General features: G+C 35.3%; 1 protein-coding gene across 4 annotated transcripts in view; it reads left to right on the top strand.

Moving 5' to 3' along the window:
* USP9X (ubiquitin specific peptidase 9 X-linked) overlaps positions 1–24,162 on the top strand; it is a 120,059-nt gene that overhangs the window by 11,315 nt on the left and 84,582 nt on the right. For all 4 annotated transcript variants that reach the window (XM_031445452.2, XM_031445451.2, XM_031445454.2 and 1 more), the window contains exons 2-3: positions 19,211–19,464; positions 23,349–23,494. In XM_031445452.2, the coding sequence (XP_031301312.1) occupies positions 19,369–19,464; positions 23,349–23,494 (242 nt within the window). In that variant the 5' untranslated portion in view covers positions 19,211–19,368. The remainder of the gene's footprint in view (positions 1–19,210; positions 19,465–23,348; positions 23,495–24,162) is intronic.

The following is a 24,162-nucleotide window of genomic DNA, read 5'->3' as shown; positions in this document are numbered from 1 at the left end:
TTTATTTTATTTAGTACCCCGTGGGTTAATTGTGCTTGCACAACAGCTTGTAGTGTGAATTTAGGCAGTATAGATTTGGTAGCCATGGGTATAATTTGGCTGGCAGAGCAGCTTAAAGTTTGGTTGTTTTCATCTGAAGTCTAGATTAAGCTTTAAGAACATACTGTTGTTAAAAAGTGATGTAGCCTGCTAGGGGAAATAATGTTCAGGGGAAATTGTTTTTTTCTGAATTGAGAATGAAAGTATGCAGATAAATATAGTAGCAGTGATTTCTTCTGGCACAGATGGTTTCAGAGAAAATGTTGGTAAGTCGTTTTTCATAACTGTAAGAAAAGTAGCAAAAGAAGCCTATCGTTCTTACTGTGTATCATTAGGCCACACATTCTTAAACTTACAGGTCTCAGGACTCCTTTATAATTATTGAGGACCTCAAAGAGCTTTTATTTATGTGGGGGTTTATTTATTGATATTTATTATATTAGAAAATTAAATGGTGACATTTTTTAAAATTATGTATGCATTTAAAAATAAGACTCATTGCATGTTAGTGTAAATAACACTTTTATGAAAAATAGCTTCCAAAACAAAAGTGGAGAAGAGGGACATTGTTTTACATTTTTGCAAATACCTCATACCTGGCTTAATAAAAGACAGCTGGATTCCCTCTGCTTCTTCCTCAATCTGTTGTGATATAATACATCATGTAGCCTCTAGAAGAACTCCACTATATACCTCAGAGAGAGTAACAGTGAAAATGGCAAATAGTGTCGTCTTATTACAAAAACAATTTTGATCTCTTGGATTTACTGAAAGGGTCTCAGTGAACCACACTTTGAGAACCAGTGCCTTAGACTCCCAAGGGAAGTTTGACATTATCTTCTGAGTGGCTTACCTACTATAATTTTTATTTTTTAGTTGAGATAGAAGTTGCATACAGTCAGGTCCACAAACCTTAAGTGTGTAGTTTGATAAAATTTTGTATTTGTAAACTTTTAAATACATTTGTAAAAAATGTATACATCTGTGTAACTACCATTCACATCAGCATATAGAACATTTCCAGCAATGCAGAAGGCTCCCTCATGCCCTTACCACTCAAAAAAAAAAAAAACAAAAAAAACCCAATATTCTGATCCATATCTTTCAATGAATTAGTACACCTGTTTTTGAACTTCATCTAACAGAATAATACAGTATGCACTGTTGTGTCTCGCTTCTTTTGTCCAACACATGACTGATTTATTTCTTCTTTTTCATTACTATGTAGTCATTAAATGAAATACACCATGATTTATTTATCCATTTTACTGTTGGCGGACTTCAGATTGTCCAGTGTTTTCACTAATTATGAAGAGTGTTGCCATGATTGTTTTGTACGTCTTTTGATATATGCCCAGAAGTGGAATTGCTGGGTTATAGAGTATATGTGTGTTTAGCTTTAGTAGATACTGCCAGATTTCCCAAGTAGTTGTTTGTAATAGTTAACAATCCTAACAGCAGTGTAGTTCATGTTCTTCCTTATCAAGACTTGGTATTGTCAGCCTTTTTAATTTTAGCTATTTTGGTGGTGATTTAGGAATATCTAATTGTGGCTTAAATATTCATTTGCCTGTATCTAATGATAGAACCTTTTCATATGTTTATTGGTCTGTTTAACTCTGTTGGTCTATTTAACTCTTAATCTATAAAACCTGAAGTTTGGCTTGAACGTCTCTTGCAGCTCAGAATCGCTAGTTGAGCAAATTCTCTGAATTCTTTAAAATGAACTTAATTGGTCTATTAGTGACAAAGAAAATAAACATTCCTGATACTTTTTAAAATAATTTATGCATTTTGGCTTTAGAATGTGTATGGAAAGATCTTAGCACTTAAGAGAGTCAGTTACTTGATATTAAAATATGACCTTTAGAAATAAACCAAGAAGACAAAAAATATTAAGTGTTGGCGAGAATGTGGCGAAAAAGAAACCTTTATGCATTGTTGGTAGGATGTAAATTGGTGCAGCCTCTGTGGAAAACAGTATGGAGGTTTCTCAAAAAATTAAAAATAGAAACTACCGTGTGATCCAGCAATTCCACTTCCACTGCATATTTATCCAAAGAAAACGAGAACACTGACTTGAAAAGACATGCACCCCTGTGTTCATTGCAGCACTGTTTACAATAGCCAAGATATGGAAACACCTTAAGTGTCCATTGATAAATGGATGGATAAAGAAATTGTGGTATGTGTGTATATATTATTCAACCATAAAAAAGAATGAAATTTTGTCATTTGCGACAACACAGATGGACCTTGTGGGTGTTGTGCTAAGTGAAATAAGTCAGAGAAAGACAAATATTGTATGATCTCTCTTATATGTAGAATCTTAAACAAACAAACCCAAGCTTATACATACAGAGAACAGATTGGTGATTGCCAGAGATGGGGCTGGGGTGGGAGAAATGGGTGAAGGGCGTCAAAAATTAAAAACATAAAAATAAATAATACATTCAATATCTTAAAAAAGTGTAAACCAGAATTACTCCATTCCGCATTTGTTTCACTGTCCAGGACTTTTTTCATGCATCCCAATAAATGTCTCTGAGCTTAGCAATCATTCTTTTTTGTGTGAAATTCACACTTATGAAATACAGTTTAAAGAATGTACTTGCTATCCTGCTCCTTTTGGGGGTGGTGGTGATTTAGTTGACTGGTGAATTTCTTAAGAGGAGAGACTGTCTTATTTACTATTCTGTCTTTTCAGGATCTGGCATAGAGTTGGTGTTCAACAGTGTCACCAAAATAAGCAAGTTATCTTTTCCATAGATTTTTTTTTTTTATTTTTACCCTGTGTTCAATTGTTTAACCAGATTTCACCTGTATAAATATGTTTTAAGGGATGGGCAAGGATAGAGAGAACTCTTGAATACCCTTAAAAATATCTGATTTGTTTTAATAAGATTACATATGTTTTACCATCAGTGAACTTTTTGCATAGGCCAAATTTTCTTTGTTAAAATTTAATATCTAATTCCAGAGGTACAAGAACAGAAGTTAAGCATGCCACTCAATTACGCATGCCAGCAACTGTACTTGAGGTGATTGGTGCTGGTCTTTTGATAGTTATTCTGAACTACTGTCACATTGACTGCCTTAGGCTATCCCATACTGTTTCTTACAACCATTTACCCTCTCCTGCATCCCTACACATACTTACTTGGCCTACTATTTATCCTTGTTCTTTAAGATGCAGCTCAAATGTTGTTTTCCTAAGCTTTTATAGATATTCTCTACCTTCATCTAGTTAGTTTTCCCTCTTTTCCAAACTTTATTAAGGAAAAACCAAGCATACACAGATGTAGATAAACTCCCATCAGCTAGCTTCAGTTCATAGCTATTCTTTTTTATGTACCCCCTCCATTTTGAAGCAAATCTCAGACAGCATTTTATCTTAGATATTTTAGTATATCCCAGTCTTATTTAGTTGTTTTTCCTTGGTGCTCACATTGTCCTTCTCTTGTAAATTACAGGTCTTTAATTTAGTTCTTATTTTCTTATTCTACTTTGTAAACCTCTCACAGCAGTAGCTATTACTGGGTGCCTATGTGTGAGGAACTGAAATTGCTTCGTGTATAAATTCTTTATGTTCTTACAACAATCTTAAAAAGATATATACTACTACCCCAACTTTATATATGAGGAAACCAAGATACAGATGTTAAGGAACTTGTCCAGCTTGAATACCTAGGTTAAGTGGCAGAACAGGAATTCAAACTGAGGCAGCTTATCTTCAATCTGTACTCTTAACCACTACACTAGATAATGTCTTAGTAAATGAGTTCTGTTAGCATTTATTCCTTGTTATTAATCTGACCTTCTTTTGCCTTGTGTTTACAAACAGCACGTAAGCATCATTTGCTTTTTTGTAAAATATAGCTTAAAGGGACCTTAGCATATAGCTCTCCCATTTTAAAGATGAGGTTCCCTTGCCTTTAGCTTTTCTGCTTCTCATTTTATTTGTTGCCTGTCAAAAATATTGCTGACCTCTGGCCTCTTTTTTTTTTTTTTTTTTAAAGTAGTGTCTCAGTATACTAAGGGAGGAGGTGCTGTAACTGAATTAGAATGTTTTCTATGTAACATTTAAAGTTTAGTGTTGCTGCTTCAACACTAGTCTTTATAATTTTCATTTTCAGTTACTTTGTATAGCTTCTGCTTTTGATGTTTCTCTTTTAAGTATTAGCTTTCATGGTATACTGCAGTATGTTATTTTGAATCTTTAGGATTAATTGTACACGGACGTACAGACGTGAAAGGATACCTTTTCTCTTAAATCTCTCTTGATGGAATCTACATTGTAAACCCACATTACAGAATAACGCAAATGTCCAACTAATGAATTCATAAATAAAATGTGTACCATACAATGGGATATTTTTCAACAATAAAGAAAAAGTACTGATACATGGTACAACTTGGATGAGCCTTGAAAACGGTCATGTTAAGTGAAAGAAGCCAGTCACAAAAGACTCCGTGTTGTATGATACTGTTTATATGAAATGACCAGACTAGGTAAATCTATAAAGACAAAAAGTAAATTAGCTTGGGGCTGGAGGTGAGGGAGGAGGGAATGGGGAGTGACTGCTAATAATGGCTATAAGGTTTTCTTTTTGGAGTGATGCTGATAATAGCTGTACAGCTCTGAATAAACTATAAATAAAATAGTTGAACTGTACACTTTAAATGAATGACTTAGAGTATGTGGATTATATCTCAAGACTGTTATTTAAGAGATGGCCCACACTGTCTATAGAGTGTATATCTGCCTTTACTTTAAACTCTCCCTGCACCCCCCCCCCATACATCTCTCTGAACAAATCTACCTTCACTCAAAACAGACAAAAGATTGTTACTTAAAAAGCTATTCTATGTAACTTCAAATATAGCGGAGAAAATCTCATTGGCTACAAGGAATTTTAAATTCTTTGGTTTCCTTTTCACAGTCTTTACATTTGTGATTTAATCTCACTGTGGAAAGTTCAGGCATAAAGAGTACCTACTGGATGCACACTGAAAATGATAATTATTTATAATCTATCTGCCTTGCTTAAAATGTTGACTAAGTGAAGTGAAGTCTCTTCACTGTGTTTGATCAGCATTTCATGATTGGATTAGTAACTTCTAAAAGTGTTAACTAACTTTGATTAAGGTTAGTAAGAGCTATTAATAAGTAACTTTGAGTTGTTTATCTTGTCATTTAACAGAGTAGACTGATAAGTCGGCATACTTTCTGTGACATTTGGTATGTGACTGTGTCTAATATTTTAAGTTAACATTGCTCACTAGCTTTTTATTAACAGGTTGATTTGTTTAGGGATGAGAATTTATTGAGACCTAGCGCCCTTTGTTAAGAATTTGATAAATGTTTTCGTAAAAGTATATATTTTCTCGAAAAGTGTTCTAAGTGTATGTACACTATAAATCTCGGTATTTTGAAGGATTATGATGTAGAAAGTGGTGAACGGTAACTTATTTCAGTGGGCAGAACTACAAGCAATAGGTATCAGTGACAAGGGAAATAGACTTGACTCAATAAAAGGAAGACCTTCCTGCTGACTGCAGTGAGCTTCACAGTGTTGTAACTGAAAACCTTAAAGGGAAGATTAGATGTAGAATTTCCTACATTTGGAGCAGTTAATTTCCAAATTTTAATAGTCTTTGGGCACCCCCTCGCCCCAATTCCCTGCAAAGTTCTAACCTTCAGAGCATCTCTTTGATGCCCTTTTTGTGCTCAAGTTAAAACATAAGTATTTTCTTTTTAAAACAGGTTTGTTTTCATTTTTATGATATTCTTAAACATTAGTACATGTATTTTGGAGTACCTGGATAATTGTCTCACAGTCAAGAACTGCCACACCATTTCAGTACTTGTGTTAGCTTTGTGTTTTTAATGCATTGGTGATTTGTCAGGTAATGAGAGCAACAGAAGCAGACTTAACACATAAATGATGTGTTGATGTAGAAGAAAAATTATGTCAAGACAAACTGTATGTACAGAGTGATGTAATTCAAGTTGGAGAGGTGTATCTCCCACATGATGGTAGTAGGTGAGCCATGCAAAACTCAAAGGAGAGGGGAGGGTATAGCTCAAGTGGTAGGGCGCATGCTTTTAGCATGCATGAGGTCCTGGTCAATCCCCAGTACCTCCTCTAAGAATAAATAAATACTAAGTAAACCTAATTACCTCCCCCCACCAAAAAATAAATAATTAAATAACTAAATTTGGGGGGAAAAAACCTCAAAGGAACCCTTAGCAGTCAGCAGTATGCTGCCATCTGTCACATATTAATATTAATAGTTTTGTTTGTATTTAGTTAGTAAATGTTTTGTATAAGAGCAATAAGCATAAGGAGTTTAATTCTAATTTCATTTATGCACATGTTTAAGCGGCATTAAAATAGAAAGTAATTTAAATTCATTTTTAAAAATTCTGTTAAGGTAGAACTAGATTTGGCAAACATGAACCAACTTAGTATTGTTGATAGAAATCTGGTGCTTGCAGTCAGGTGACTGGAACTGGGACTCCAATTCCATATTTACTAGATTATTCCACTATTTATTGAATGAAAAATATACTTCACCTTAAAAGGGTGGTTCATTTGTTCATTGTTTTACTCAGCAGATAATTAGTTTGCTAACTGTGTAGCACTGCATAATTTTGATGCCTTCTTGTTAACTGGTTTCTTCAGTCTTCCTATTGTCACATTTTCTTTAGAGCCAGCACAAATCCTGATAGGAATACTGTGCTATGAATTATCTCACAGATGGTAAGATTTGATTTGAAACTTTTTAAAAAGTAGGGCAAAATTTTGAAATATGGTAGGATTCTGTGTTAATGTTAACAGAATAATAAAAGCAGTTATATTAGTAAAACTGTTGAGGCTGTTTATTCATTTCAAAGTTCAGCCTGTGCAATTAAGATATGTGTATCAGGAGCATAGAATCCTGGTAATTTATAGTTGGGAGAGTACTTCTCCCCGGACTGATCTAGAGATCATATTCATAGGGAGCCTGGAAGGTTCGGAAATAAGAATTGTCAAGAGTACATAATAACCTAATTAACATTTCAAGGGAGAAATAACCAGCACTTGATAGAACACCTACTGTTTATTGGGTGCCTTCTATGTGTATGGCACTTCATATACATTCTCCCATTAAAGCTTCCTGGTAGTCTCTGAAGGTATTAGCCACCTTGAGAGAAAAAGAAAGCTACTTGGAGATTAAATATTATCTATTATATTGCAATTGCTGAAAAACCTCGTGTTCTGCAAAATCATGCAGCAAAAAGTAAGAGGGCTTATGGGGAAATAGGATTAAGCAAACTGATCACCCAAAATCAATGTAACTTTGTAATTAGAGCACTAACAAAAACAATAAAAATTCCAATAAAATAAACAGCACAGTTTAAAAGATCCTAAATTCCTGACAAACTATAGTGAATATAGGACTCAAAAAAAAAAAAGGTAACCTAATGGAACCCTTCCATATAGCAAGCAGTTGCAGTTAACTGAGTTAGGAACACAAGGCTGAAATAAAATGCACAAAGATCAGGAGGAACAGTAAACGTACTTCCAAGACAGCATGTGGTCATACCAAGCCAAGAAAAATGTAGGGTAATGGCTGTCCAATCCAGAACTTTATCTGCCAACCCTCATGCTGCATTCAGCTGTTGTTACGTAGTGCAAAACATTAATATGTTGAGGGGGAAATTGCTTATAAATTAACATGATTTGCAGGTGTGTATGTGAGCATTTGCCAGTGAGCTAAATCTCATTACAAAACTACAGGCATACCTCGCTTTTGTGTTTTGCTTAATGCTCTTGGCAGATGATGATGTTTGTTTTAAACAAATTGAAGGTTTGTGGCAACCTTGCGATGAGCAAATCTTTTGGCATCATTTATCCAACAGCATTTGCTCACTTCTTGTCTTTGTCACATTTTGGTAATTCTCACAATGTTTCAAACATTGTCATCATTATATTTGTTATGGTGATCTGTGATCAGTAATGTTTATTACTATTGCAAGTAGATTATGACTTGCCGAAGACTGGTGATGGTTAGCATTTTTATCAATAAAGTACTTTTAAATTAAGGTATATGCTTTGTGTTTTTACACATAAACTGCTGTTGCACACTAATAGACTACAGTATACTGTAAACATGATTTTTATATGTCTTGAGAAACCAAAAAATTCATGTGACTCACTTTATTGAGCTATTTGCTTTATTGTGGTGGTCTGGAACTGAACCCACAGTATCTCTAAGGTATGCCTGTACATGTTTTGTAGGTGAACAGACCTCATGTTTACCAAGTCTTTTTCACTCTAAAACACATGCATGTTCCATCCTTAGTACTAAATTACAAATAGTTGTCTTTAAAGTGTATGCCCTTCAATGGAATGTTACTTGAGAGGGAAGGGAACTAATACTTAACTGGACAGCTCTGACATTTAAAGATAATCATTACCTTACCTAATCATTACAACCATAGCTTTGTATCCTCAGGTGAGGAAACTGAGTCCCAAAGATGTTTGGGAACTTTGCCTGTGATCACACAGAAGTATCAGAACAGAAATTAAAATTCACATATTTCTGGTTAGAAAACTTGCTTTTGTATATACCACACTGCTTCTTGTAAAACAGTTTGGAGACCTTTAACAAGAGTGGTTGGCTAAAATACTTAATAGGATTGATGAAGTCCTTCTGTCTCTCCCATAGCACTGAACTAGAAATGGAGATGTAGTATAGCAAGGGGATCAGCAGAGCTGTTGGTAACAAGGTGTCTAGATTTGAAATTTAGGATTGTCACCTATTAGTTATTTCATCTTAGTCAGATTACCCTTATATTACCTTAGTTTTTCTCATCTGTACAAAGGTAAAAAGTACTTAACTCTTAGGGTTATGAATATTGAGTGAGTTAATAGATCAAAACGTTTTAAATGATAACATGGCATATGGTAACTGCTCTGAGCTGTTGTTTTGTCTGTCACTCTTGTCCCATTGCTTCTCTCATTTCCTTTTTGGTTCTTTTTCTCCTCTTACCCCATACTGCTCCTAATTTCTCTCCTCCCTCCCTATCCCTTCATATAATGGATTTGAAATATGTTAAATATAGATTGCACTTATTGAATATTGATGTTTTTAATACCTCCTAAGTTTTCTTTGATGTTTTGGGTATATATGTTTGGATGCCTGTTGTTTGTAGAGCTGGACAGTTTTCTAAAATAGTGGTTTATGAGGACGTACAGTGTTTTCCTTAAGGTAAGTGCTGTGGAACTGAGTATATAGGTATGCTATTTCAGTCTAATCTTTGTGTGTCTAAATTTGTTGTATTTTACATACACGTTAAGCAAGAAAAAAGTGTTACAGTATGTTTTAGTGATAAGTTCTTACTTTAGTTTTGTTCTAGCTTTAAGAATTCAGAATTTTTACTACTTGTAGGTGACAGGATTTTGTATCAGGAAAATCAACTGAGGAGCAAGTAAGTAGTTTGAATATGATTACCGTGCCAAAATAAATCTATTTAATTTTCACATATTTGTGGATTTCCCACATTTCCTTTGGTTGAATTCTGATTTTATTCCACTGTGTTCAAAGAACATACTTAACTTTCCACCCTTTAAGTTTATTGAGACTTGATTTACAGCCTAGTTTATAGTCTGTCCTGGATGGTGTTAATGTATTCTTAAGAAGACTGTATATTCTGCTGTTGGGTAGAGATCTGTAGACGTCTGTATGATCTAGTTGGTGGTGTTAAAGTCTTCGTTTATTTTTTGAACTTTTTCTTGTTTTTACCTATTATTGAAAATGGGGAGTTGAAGTCTTCAGCTGTTACTGGTGAATTATTTCTTTCCCTCTCCTTCTCTGTCATTTTTAGCTTCATATATTTTGAGGCTTTGTTAGGTTGTATATATATATTTATAATTGTATTTTTTGATGATTGTAAAGTGTTCCTATTTATCTTTAGTAATTTTTTTGTCTTGAGTCTTTTTTCTGATAAATGTATAGCCACTCCAGCTTTCTTATGGTCGCTGTCTTGCATGATGCCTATTTTTCTATCCTTTTACTTTCAACCAGTTTATATCCTTAAATACAAAATCTCCTGTTGACAATATGTGGTTGTCTCCTATTAACAGCATGTGGTTAGATCTTTCTTTTTAAATCCAGTCTGTCCCTGCATTTTGACTGAATTTTATGAGCCATTCACGTGTAATGTCATACTGATAGAGCCGGGTTTACGTCTGCCATTTTACTTTGTTTTCTGTATCTTGTGTCCTTTTTTTGCTTCTCTCTTCTTCCTTTACTGATTTCTTTTGCCTTAAGTGAATATTTTTTAAAGTATTTTAATTCCTTTCAGTAATTTTTTCCACTATATTTTTGTTAATATTCTTTTCTTAATAAATTTATTGAGACATTTACATAACACACCATTCACTTAAAGGGTATAATTTAATGGTTTGGGGCCTATCATTAGCTTTTTAAATTGTGTTAAAATATATATCACAAAATTTGCTGCTTTAACCATTTTAAGTGTACAATTGAGTGACATTATTTACATTCACAATGTTGTACATTTTGTCATCACTATTTCCAAAGCTTGTTCATCACCTCAGGCAGAAAATTTGGGACAGTTAGCCAGTAATTCTCCATCTTCCTTTTCCCCCAGCCCCTAGTAACCTCTACTCTCTATCTGAATTTGCCTATTCTAGATATTCATGTGAGTGGAACTATACAGTATTTGTTCTTCTATATCTGGCTTATTTCACTTAGCATGGTATTTTCAAGGCTCAGCCGTGTTGTAGCAAGTATCAGAACTATATTTCTTTTTAATGACTGAAAAATATTCTACTGTATGGATACACCACATTTTGTTCATCAGTTGATGGACATTTGGGTTTTTTCTACATTTTGACTAGTAAGATTAATGCTGCTGTAAACATTCATGTACATGTTTTTGGTGTAGACGAATGTTATTTCTCGGGAAAAAAATATATTTATACACACACATAATGGAATGACTGGGTCATTTATTAATTCTATGTTTAACTTTTTGAGAAATTGCCAAGCCATTTTTCAAAGGGGCTGTACCATTTTACATTCCTGCTAGTGTATGAAAGTTCGAATTTCTCCATATCCTTGCCAACACTTGTTACCTGTCCACTCATTCTTGGGGTGGTATAATGTACATAAGATGAAATTTACCATTTTAACCTTTTTAAAGTATACAGTTTTGTGGCATTAAGTGCATTCACGTTGTTGTGCAGCCATCACCACCATCCATCTCCAGAACTTTTTCATTTTTCCCAACTGAAATTGTGCTCATTAAGCACTGACTCCCCATGCCTCTCTCCCCCTCAGTCCCTGATAACCATCATCCTACTTTTTGTCTCTGAATTTGGCTACTCTGTATTCCACATATAAGTGGAATCATACAATATTTGTCCTCTTTTTTTTATTTATTATTTAGTTATAGTCAGTTTACAATGTTGTGTCAATTTCTGATGTACAGCACAATTTTTCAGTCATACGTGAATATTCATATATTCATTTTCATATTCTTTGTTCTCTGTTTAAACTTTGTCATCACATTTTCCTTATTTTTAAGCATGGTTTCCTTTAGTTTTTTTTTTTTTTTTTAAGCATACTCATGATAGCTGTTTGACCCTGTCTTGACTTAGTGCTAAGTCTGACATGTGGATCTGCTCAAAGTCAGTTTCTTTTGCCTGCCCACCACCACCACTACCGCCATGTATGGGCCATACTTTACTGTTTCTTTGCATATCCTGTAATTTTATTTATTGTGAAAACTGAACCTTTCATATAATGTAGCAAATTGGAATGCTGATTCCCCTCTACTCCCCACCCCTAGGACCTTGTTATTTGCTTATTTTATTTGTCTAGTGACTGGCTAGACTATAAAGAAGTTTGTTTTCCCTGCATTTCCCTGCTCTTCAGAGGGCAGCAGCCTTAGTTAGGCACAGTCACCCTGGGATGACAGTGGTTTTAGCAAGGCTTTGTGTGTTTTGTGATATCTCTGTTAAGCTGTCTCCCTCTGTTGACATCACATGCACATGTTAAGTCTCACTAAATGTTGTCTGATTGCTTTATTGTTTTAGGTGGTGCCATGGGATTTAATTACCCCACAGTCTTAGCCAGTTCAGTTTTCCTGCTTTCCAAGGAATAGTCTTTAAGGTTTGTTTTGACCCCAGAAGGCTCTTCTAAGCTGTCTCTTTCCCTCCTTTCTGGTAAACTGCTAGCTAGTTTAAAGTTTAGCTTGTTGCTCTCTTGAGACAACCAGCCTCTTAGTTGCTTAATTACCTCAGTCTCCATTGTTTTCTAGTGAACCCTCAGGCACGAACTTCTCTGTTCTCAAAGTCAGCTCACTTTGAGAGAACTTCAAAGGTCTCTTATGGCCTGTTTCCCTCTTTGGACAAAACCTTTACACCATTGCTTCAGAACTGTGGTGGAACTGAGGCCCGCTCCTGTCAGTGACACCCTTGCTTCATGAGCAGGGTGTTGGGTGGGAGCAGCAGCCTCTAGTCTTCTCAGCTTGTCTCTCCTTGTGTGGAACCTCAGTCCTGTGAGTGAGATGGAGTGAGTGCCATAGGACCACATTATTCTTGGCCTGCTGAACCTGGGACCAAGCTTTTGCTCAGCAAGTGGGACCTGGATGGAAGAAAAGGGCCCCAGACTTTTCAACCTGCTCTTGCCTGCAATAGAGCCTCTGCAGCTCAAAGTTGAGGATGATGAGAAATGCTAGCTGCCTTCCCCTCCTGGGGAGGTGCTTGACTGGGGGCTCAGGGGAGAGAGTCCCATGTTCTTGATGGCACCCACCTGGAATGGAGCTTCTGTCCACTGAGCGGGCTCAGAATGCCACACAGACTATCTGTTCTGACAGATACAGTAGATTTTCTTTAGTAAGTGTTTTGTCATTTGCTGTATACCCTTAGGATGATTTCTAGAGACTTCAGGGGGGTTTTTTTGTTGTTTTTTTTTATGGTTTTCACCACTTACAGTTGTTTCACTGGGGAGAGTGTCCACAGAGTTTCTGATGTCATTGTTCCACAAGTCATTTTTAATTTAAAATTACTCATTGTCTACAGCCATTTAAAAATTCATATTTGAGGGGGGGAGGGTATAGCTCAAGTGGTAGAACTCATGCTTAGCACGCATGATACCTGGGTTCAATCCAGTACCTCCTCCAAGAATAAATAAGTTAACTTAACCTCTCCCCATCAAAAAAATTTTTTTAAAAATAATTTTAAAAAGTTAAAAATTCATATTTGAGAATGCCTTGGGAAGGATGCTGAAATTATTGAAACTTTTATGTACATATGAAAGCTTCCAGTACCCTGATTGTGTACATATGACTTTACAGACACTTAGTATGGAGGAGTTTTGAATAAAGGTAGCCATTTACTAAGCACTTCTAAATGAATAAATTTCTGCTGCTGCAAAGAGTTTGGAATGCAGGATGCAGTTCTGATACGATGGCTTCTAGGGAGTTACCCATATGAAGTAGTAGTGGGTGCACATAGTGATTTAGTGACAAAAAATTAAGACTGTGTGTGTGTTTAATAGTGATAATAGCAAATGGGTATTTAGCTCAAGTAATATATTTAGATTTAACAAAGATTAATTGGTCATCTTCATTTGCGTTAGTCTGAGTTATTGCATTTGAATCTATCTAGTACTAGCATCACACTGGGGCTGGGGTGGGGGGAGACTTGTGCTTAATATAGCTGACTTGACTGGTTTTGTGCATAATTTATGATAATAATGTGATAAGAATTATGAGTCCTATTCTAATGATAATGGCAGTGATGGTGGAGCTAGAAAAAAGAAGGCCTTTACTCTTGAGTATAGGCTACATTTTAAAATTGCTTAGCGATATTTAGGTTAATAGCTGTGGACTCAGCTGTTGAAAATAACTTGCTGCATTTTGAACTCCTTAACATGAATTCTCATCTTCCCATTGAACAATAGTTTTTATAACATGGTTTTGGATTATGCCATATTTCTTAGAAATACAGCTATTATACTTTAGAAGAAAATTCTGTGATGTGTAGCCATTAATGGTGAACATAAAAGAATACTTAAGTTGGTGAAATTAAAAATTAAGTGAAAATTTTAGTTTTATAAAACATGTTCCTACATCACAAACATTTTGATACTTTATCTTGAAGATGTGGATATGGTGAGATTAATGGTAGATTTTTTTCCTTATTTTCAGACATTATTAATACATGGCATGGTAGTTAAATCTGTAGAACCCTGGAGCTTGTACTCCCTGGGTTAGAATCCTGGCTCTACCACTTTGACTGCCTATTCACTCTGTCCCAGTTTCTGAGGCTTGTCAACTCCGCTGTGATAGTATTGAAATTAGGGAATGAGAAGTTAGGGCTGATTGTGAATGACTTTAAAAAATAGTACTCATGTAAAAGGTAGAGAAGAGAAAGCCACTAAAGGTTTCAAGACTGGAAGTATTAGAAGATTAATTTAGCAATTATGTACCAAACAGACTGGTAGTGTGGAGACCATCCAGGATGCTGTTTAAAATTGGAGTCTAGCCTGAGTGGGAGTGGAAAAAAATGTTGGACACATCATAAAAGAGGAATTGATGGAGATGGGAAAGGAGAGGGTTTGACTTTGTTGTTGATTTTACCCCTTCCCTCTTTTTTTTTTTATTATTTATTTGTTTCTTTGTTTCGAGTGCCCACCTATTGTATGCCAATGAATCCTTGGGATTCAGTAATGAACGAAGCTCATACAGCTTCTGCCCTTACAGAGCTTTTGTGTTTTGATGGGGAGAGAGATCATCACACAGATGCTATGAACGAAAACTTCAGCTTTCTCTGAGAGCCTCAGATAGGAGTACTTGATGAATTCTGAGTAAGAAGAGTTGAGGGCTCGTGAGTCAGGATGGGCAGAACTAAGACTGCTTTTGCAGAGGCTCCAAAGTCAGCATGGAAAGTACATTTTGAAGGAGCAACAAGAAGACATTGAACTGGATGGAGTTAGAACAGACTTTGGGTGGGATAGTTGCAAGATGAGGCTGGAGTGGGGTGTTCGAGGGCCTTGTAGACCATTAGAGAAGTATTTTGGTCTTCATCCTGGCCTTTGAGGATTTTTAAACAGGGCTGTGACATGATATGGTTTGCGTTTTAATAAAATTCAAGCGATCATTTCTAATGCCAAAAAAAAAAAAAAAGTAACTGGAGAGATGAGCACAGCCCTGATGGTAATCATGCTTTTAAGAGAAAGATCAATCTCTTATCCTTGTTCCCCCCTTTTCCCTCTTAATTCTCCCCGATTCAAATTTGGAGAGAGAAACTCAACTCATTTTGATGACCAGTAAAGGAAATAATTTGTTGGAGTTTTGGACTTGGTTGTTGTTGCTTGTCTCTCTCCTTAATCTGTAGTGTTAAGTTCTGCAAGAACAAGAGTTGCCTGCTTTGTACTGCCATATATTCCCTTATTCCTCGAACAATATGTGGCCCGTTGTAAATGCTTAGCATATATCTCTTGAACGACTGAGCTTTGAGTTTTTATTTAGGCATCTTTTATTTTTTGGATGAAAAGAGAAAAATTCAGAGAAGGAACTCTTTACATATGCTAGGATCATTTATATGGAGTTAAAAGAGTTTCAGGGTGCTGTATAAAAGGAGAGATTCTGGAATATAGGGAAGGTTTGAGCAGAGATGGAATAATGACGCTGTAGAGAAAGGACCATGCTTTGTCCTGGGGGTTTCTCTGGTACTAAAGCCCTCCACTTGAAAGCTGCTCTAGAAATTTAGTTCTGCAAAATTTAAAATAAATATAAATGGTTGTCACTTACAGAATACAGTTGCTTAATACTCTAGGTTGCCAACCTTTATCCAGGTAAAGATGATACTACCATTTTGGAAGATGTTTTTATGCCAAGTTTGAATATGAAAAAATCCTTTGTGTTCTAAAGGCAATCTAATATTGCCAATTTGGTTACATCTTGTATTGCAGAAAATCCAAGATGCATTCTGGTAAAATCTGAATGAAGAGGAGGGAGAACAGTGACCCTTAGAGTACATTTGTTTTTCTAAAATAAAACACTAAGCTTTATGTAAAGCTTAAAACTTCATACAGTGAATTTTCACATTGTGATTTGTTGAATTTTAGCATTCCTACAGGAAATGGTTGTTACTGTGTCAAATTTTAAATGATTTGAATAATTATTGAGTTGCTGGGTTCTGTGTAGGATACTGCTGCTTCGACTAGGTAGAAAGCTTGTTCTAACCCTGCTAAGAATGCCTCAGTATGTGTGACTTGGAAAATAAGCTCCTTTAGAACCTTGAAGCTACTTCTTGAAATAAGTAAAGCAGTATGATATTCCCATCTCTTTCTTACACTAGGATTGAATGAGATTTATTAAGAAAGGTAGTGGTGTTACTGTTGGATACCTTAGTTGAAACATATCTTGAGAATTTTTTTCTATTCAGATTTTTCCAAATTATATCTGAATACATTATTTTCAAAGTCTTAGCTCAAATATTCAATAACCCTGCACAGTACATTATAGGAAAAATAAATTTTTTGAGAATTACTATGTGTTTGGTATTTATGAAACGCTTTTACTGAAATAATTCTCGTGGCATTTTTGTGGGTAGCATTATCTCAGTTTTAAAGACCTGGAGAAATGAGTCGTCGTTACTGGCCTTTTAAGACAGGCAGTTTGTAAGTGGCAAGAGTTATGTTTGAATCCAGAAGTTATTTTTAATTGCTCCATACCTATGTCTTGCTCTTAATCTCTCAACCTAGCACACTGAGGAAAAGGTATCCAGTTCTTATGTAGTGGTAGAGAGATGGCTGTTAAAAATAGCAAAATAGAATATGCCATGCTGAAACCTGCTGTACCTGCCCAGCAGCACTGGGAATCTAGAAATGTGGAGAACTTAGTCGTAGAGGAAACTGAGAAACCAAGAGGCAGAAAGATGAGACTTTATAAGGGATAGGGATGGCAAGCAGCTTTGAGGCTTTGCCAATGGAATTTTCTGCAAGAAGCAGAAGATAATTTAGTTTTGTGGTCTGAGAGAAAGGTACTTTGTTTGGGGAGAGGTTACAGACTGCCACCTTCTCCATTTACCTTAAAGTTACTTTGTTTAAAGGAATAGTCCCTTTTGTCTAGAGCAAGAAGCAATTGTTTGACTATCAGTTAATTGTCAGTTAGTAGAGCATTGATGATCTGTGGACCAGACCTTCTCTCCCTTCTCCCCTCCCCCCCCCCGCCACCAAATGTACATATTCACAAAGCTTTGTATGTAATTTTAGGGGATTTAATCTTCAAACCTATCCATAGACCTCAATTAAGACCCACTGGCTTAAAGCAATTTTGGTAGCTTAACACGGCACAGCTATATGATGAGAGAATGGAAGGGGGAAGGGAAGACAGAGGCTTTTTTTTTTTTTTTTTTTTTTTTAAGATTTTGGAGGAAAGAAAAGAGCAGAGGTTGAGGGTGTTGTTTTTTTTTCTTCTTCTTCATTTCAATAACAAAGATTCAAGTATATTTATAGGCTAAGAACGAGGCACCTGGGAAAAGATTGAGGAAGGTGACTGTTGGAGCATCATCCATTGAGGATCATAAGCAATGGGATCATGAGCCCAGGTTGGGGGACAAAAGGAAGAGACTGGAACAAATTTGTAGTAGAGAAGAGTATTGTTGAATTGGTTAGCTAATATTCTGAGTGGTAAGAAAAAAAATACGCAATTTCGCAGCCAACCAAAAATGGCTAAAGAAAATGATAGGTGGGTTTTTCCAGGTTTCTAAAATTGTCTACTTCACATAGAACTTTTTGTAATGTAGGGTGTGTAAAAATGGAAAACAAAAGTGAAAGAGAGGCTATTCAATCATGTTATCTTTTAATTGTTTTTCCACTTTACACATTAAAGATTTTTCTGTTTTTAGCTTCACCAGTACCTGATGTTATCAGTCTTAAACTTTGTTTATTACACCAATTCGATAAGTGAAACAAAGTCTTGTTAGAACTCCCATCTCTGGGTTAAGTGATTATATTTAAATTTGAGGCAAACATGGACTAAGTGGAAGTGTGGTTGCCTTACTTATAACCAAATACCTATAAATCAGTCAGCTAAAGTTTTCAGTCTCACGGCCCATTAGAATTGGTCATAAGGGAGATTTTTTGAAAAGTAATTTATTCAGTCTGGAGAGGAGTTTGGACATCAGTGTTCTGTTTTGTTTAATTGAAGTATAGTTGGTTTACAATGTTGTGTTAATTTCTGGTGTACAGCATAGTGTTTTAGTTATATATATATTCCTTTTTCACATTATTTTTCATTATGGGCTATTACAAGATGTTGAATACATAGTTCTCTGTGCTTGGACATCAGTGTTTTTAAAACCACCTTGGATGATTTTGCTATGTAGCTAAGGATGAGACTCATTGATCTAATGAATATAACCTATAGAATTGTGGCATTCCTCTATACAACTATGCTAGTCAGGTAGCAAAGAAGAATTCCATTGTTAAACAGTTGGGATCTATAGCCCTATCATAGCTCTGGAAGTGCCTGTGGCCAAAACCTTGCCAAAAGTGGAGTCAAGGTCATTTGGCAAAATAGGTTGTATTGGAGGACTAGTATACAGTTTGAACCCTCTCCAAAGAAAAATTCCCCCAACGTTTTAAAGTTTCTGTTAAAACCACTTGTAAGCTTGTTTAGAAACCATTTATAATGCCCTAATACCAGTGATAAATGTTAGTTGTGCAGTCCTTTCTGAATTGTTTTTAAAAATCAGATTTTATTACTTGGTTTTTCTTGAATATACACATTTTTACAACATATTTAAAGCATTAGCAAATTGAAGACAGTTTTAACCACTCCATAATTGAATCAAAAGGCAACTTAATAAATGTATCTTGAGAATGTATTTGGAATCCCAGAAAGAAACTGAAATATTATATCATACTTGTATGTTTTCTTACATTAACAGCTAATGTACCATTATCAGTTTATTAAGTTGAATAGAGTATTAATGAAACATTAGCTTTTCACTTTGTCCTTGCATTTATATAGCCACCTTCTCCTGACTAGATTCATTGGTAATATTAAGTTTGAACAGTTCTTTAATTGATGTTTTCATATCTAAAACAAATGTACTTTTTTTTCTTCTACTTGTAGGTTATGCAATGGTCTCTGCAAGATGGTTTATTCTTGAATTGGAGCTTTTTAAGACTGACAAATGCTGGTACTTCATCTTCTATAAGTGGACTATAATTTCTTTTTTCAAGACAACTACATAAGCAGACAAAATTGCAAAGATCTGCCCAGTGTCGAGTATGACAGCCACGACTCGTGGCTCTCCAGTAGGAGGGAATGACAGCCAGGGCCAGGCTCCTGATGGACAGTCTCAGCCCCCCCTCCAACAGAATCAGGTAAGACGTTTAAGATATTAGTTAAAGCTATGCTGGTGTATCTATTATGGACTACTAAATAATGGAGCATGTTCTGAATAATTTGTGAAGTAACCATAAAACTGTTTTGAGGAAAATAAACAGTAAGTCTTACACAGTAGCTAGGAACTCAGGTGCTGTATAGATGGTGATGCTTGAGTGTGTAGTTTTTTTTTCTGGTGCTTTATCCTATCAGTCATCATTAAAATTAAGTATTTAAGCCCTGTGTCAGTTCTGGGGCAAAGCATTAAATCGTTCGATGTAGCCTACAGTTAAGAATACGGACTTTAGTCATATTTCTTGGTTCAGATTTCAGCTCTGCACCACACTAGTTTTATGACTGGGTAAATTATATGACCTCTAAGTCTCAGTTTTTTTCAGCTGCAAAATAAGGATAACAATAGTGTAACTACTTCAAAGGATGATTAGGAGGATCAAATGAAGTAATGTTTGCAAAGATCTTAAAATAGATTGTGATATCAAGATTTTATGTGGCCTCAAAACTCATAGGGTAATAGCCCCCCCTTTTTTTTTTCCCCTATTCTCTGGATGAATTTATGTAAGATTTAAGTTATTCATTAATTGTATAGAAGATTTTACTGGTGAAAACATCTGGCCTGGGGCTTTATTTGTGGAAAGGTTATAACTACAGATCCAACTTTTTTTTTAAATAGGGGGATTTTCAGGTTTGTGTGTGTGTGTGTGTCTTTTTCAAGGAATTTGTCTACTTCATCTAGATTGTCAAATCTGTTGGAGTAAAGTTATTTATAATATCCCTTGTTATTATCTTTTTAATGTCTTAGGGTCTGTGGTAACATCTCCTTTTTTATTTCTAATACTGCTAATTTGTAGTCTCTCTCTTGATTACGCTTTCCTAGGGATTTATCAGTTTCATTAAACCTTTTTCCAAACCAACTTTTGTCTTTAGCCCTTACCACCCCCCACTTCCTACTTTGTATGCTTTTACCCTTATCTCTTGTTCCCTTTACTTCCTTTGGATTTGAATTGCTGTTCTTTTTCTCATTTCTTGAAATGGAAGTTCGGAAAATTGATTTTCAGCCTTTTTTATATTGAGATATTAAACTGAATAAGACAAACATTAAAACCTGTGGTATGCAGCTTAGAGGTGAATTTGTAGCTAAGGTACACGAACGTGAATCACAAACTTGCTGCTTACATTTGGTTCGTGTTTGTGTAGAATTCTGTACGGATAAGTTTATCGGTAAAAATGTTGTTATTGTAGAGTACTTACATTTGTCATTTGGGGAAAAGTTCTTACTGTCCAGCTATTATAGATTAGATATTCTATTACAAGTATGGTAGGAAAGAGCTGTGTGTGTGTGTGTGTGTGTGTGTGTGTGTGTGTGTGTGTGTGCGCGTGCGTGCGCACCCTCTTCCTTCCCCTCCTTTCTTCCTCTCCCTCTGCCATCTTAGAGAAGTGAGCAAGTCAGGTTTAAAATTTTTTTTTCCAATTAAATAATGTCAGCTTTATTCCTTTTCCTCTCCAGTTCCCACTTTTCAGACATGTAATGCTTAAGTATATGGTCAGAAGTCTTGGACAAAGTTGTTAAGTCTCTGCTGTGTCATAGATTTGTTAGCCAGTATGTATGTTTTTTTAAACATAGTCAAAGGTTTGTGTTGGATGCCAGAGATTTCTATTTTTAAACCAGGAGCTTGTAGTTAGAGTTCCAGTATCTTTTGCTCTATCTTTTCTATTTTATACCTGCATTGTGTGTGGACTTTTGACTTCTTTTGCAATGTTTGTCACTTGCATGGCTTTAGATAAAAATTAAACCTCTAACCATAATTTTATTTTAAGGTGTGCTTCATAATTCGTAGAGCTCTTGGGTTTGTGATATTCCACTTAATATTGTGTCTGCATTATGTCCTCTTCCTTCAAATAGCTTTTTACATTTTTGAGGATGAGTGATAATTACAACAATAAAGGAACAAAATAAATTACACTCTTAACTATCTGTAGAGATCCCTTCTTTCACTTTGTTTTTCTCTACTTTTTAATTTTAAGATTTTTAGTTATTTCACAAGATTTGACACTTTTTTGGACCAAGAAAAAGCAACCATAGCATTAATCACTAAGGCTTACTTTTGTAATATGCTTTTTTCGTATTGGCATAAAGGGAATTTTTAAAATCAGATTTTTCACTTAATATAGAAAATCTTTTAAAAAGGGTGTTCCCAGAGGAGAGAATTTTAGGCTCTAGTGTATAGTAGAACTCAGTGATAAATGAAGCAACCTTGGCCCAAGCACTGTGGGATGAACACTCGGGTGCCGCTAATGGGAGGATGCAGACTTTCTGGAATAGAATTTGGCCATATATATATCAGTATCCCTAAAAGAAATAGTTTATAGTGTTGTAGTAATTGTATTTCCAGGATCCTCTCCTAAGGTAAAATTGAATTTCAACACAAAGATTTATATATAAAAGAGTCAGTATATTTCTGTTTATGTTACCAATAAAAATTGCAAATACCAAATGTTCCTTAAATTTGTTTAATTCATTTAATACTATATAAGCATTAATCAACCCTAAAAAAGATTCTTAATAATATAAGGAAATACTCAAATGTTGAATGGAAAAGGACAGGCTTAAGCAGGTATAATCCCAATTTTATTGAAAATTTATACATATATATTAGGGTTTTTTGTGGGGTGGGCCACATGGAACAATTGTAAGGAAATAAGAACGTCATTGGTGTTTACCTGTTGGTGTGGTATTACAGGTGCCTTAATTATTATTTTTGTCTCTATGATTTCTGAGATCATGTATATAATACATAAATACCGGGGAAATTGGGCTTTTTAACAAATAGTTAAAGCAGACTTCTAAGTTACATACTTGAAATGCAAATATTTCTGTTGGGCTTCTAACACTTGAATTCTGCGCCGTGGATTCTTTTGCCTTGAGACTGGCCCTGTAGCACCTGCATAGCATTCGTATTTACTTGGAAATTGGCTTTATGAGTTCATATATAAACTTTGTAAGTAGAACGTATTAATGGTGGTATACCCACTTGTCTTCAGTATAAGTGTTTGTTTATGCATCTATCCGATAGGTGCTAAAGTAGTAGGGAAAGGAACCTTCTTTAAAAGGGCCATGAACCTGTAGTGGGTAGAGAATTCAAGCTTAAAATTTAGATTGGTTTCAGTTTGAAAGAGAAAAATTCCATCTGTTTTCAAAATTAAGGATAAGGGTCATAAAGGTTCATTCACTTAGTTGTGAAAATACTATGCACAGCTAAAGTGGGGGGGGGAGAGAAAGGCATGCTGAAAATGAAAAATGAAAGAGAATAAAATTAGCCATATTAGTTGAAAATGATGTGACTTATTTAGAAACTACAATCATGAAGTTTTAATAATTGGATAATAGTTTACTAGGGAGATTATGGAATATAATTTATTTTTCCCTTTCAAATTGAAAAATAAAAGCTGTAAGTCAAATTTTTTAATGTGTGAAATGTGCAATAATTTCTGTCATGACAGGGCTCATATAATAGAAAATGTAAGCAGAGAAACAGTATACACTAGATAAGAACTAGACCCGGATTCAGATCCTTACCACAGAGTTGGAGCTGTGTGACCTTAGGCTAATTACTTACTGTCTGAGTTCGTTTTTTAATAGATGAATTAAGTGGCAGAAGAATACTTTCTTAGGCTATTGAGGATTAAATAAAATTATTTTAAAGCACAGTAGCACAGAGACTGCCTGAAACATCACAAGCTTACAATGATCATATATTCTTTAAAAATTTGTTATTTCCCCCTAATCTGTGTTGGTATTTGAATTATTAGATGTTGTACATATGTTATTGAAACCTAAATCTGGAATATCTGATTTTTAATTAAGACTTCATCGCCTGATTCTTCCAATGAAAATTCCCCGGCAACTCCCCCAGATGAACAAGGTCAAGGTGATGCTCCACCACAGCTTGAAGATGAGGAGCCTGCATTTCCACATACCGACCTGGCAAAGTTGGATGACATGATCAATAGGTGAGTTGGTTTTTTGTTTTTTGGTTTTTGTTTTTGTGTGTTTTTTTATGTGTGTCATACACAGGAAAACCCCAACAGTTTTTTTTTTTTTTTCAGTGTAGTGATTAGTAGTAAGAAAAGAAAGAGTGAATAAGGATGTCACAGTAACCATTCTGCCTCCTTAATAGCCTTAACATCATAATCATTGCCATGTACTTTGCAACCCATGGGTATTAATGGATTTAAAAAATCAAAGGGAGTAACAATGTCAGAGTGTTCAAATTAATGATGATGACCCTAGCTGGTGTGTTTCTAAAGTGGAACTGTATGTGTGATTTCCATTTTTTCTTACTGGCATGTGGGTTGCTGGATGACTTTAATAATTTTTACATGGCCCTGAGGTAAACCAGGTCACAAGGAGATTGAGTTCCTGAGAGCCTGCCCCTTGTGAACCCTTGACTAGTCTGAAGCATTTAACCATCTCAGCTATTTGTCTCTCCTGATCTTTATCTCAGGCTAGTTCAGAGTATAAATGTTCATACTCATAGTACAAACATTCAACAACCCTGCCCCTGCTTTGATTATATGGAGGAAGACTGAGAAAGTGAAAGTTTAAGCTTGTGTGCAGAGGAAGGAAAAGATTTAAAGAAGAGAAGGGAAGATTGTCTTGGGGAAGTCCCACATGTCTG

Source organism: Camelus dromedarius, chromosome X (assembly GCF_036321535.1).
Source record: "Camelus dromedarius isolate mCamDro1 chromosome X, mCamDro1.pat, whole genome shotgun sequence".
NCBI classification, from domain to species: Eukaryota; Metazoa; Chordata; class Mammalia; order Artiodactyla; family Camelidae; genus Camelus; species Camelus dromedarius.
The sequence above is the reverse complement of the archived record's forward strand: the minus strand, read 5'-3'. Positions and strand labels throughout refer to the sequence as shown.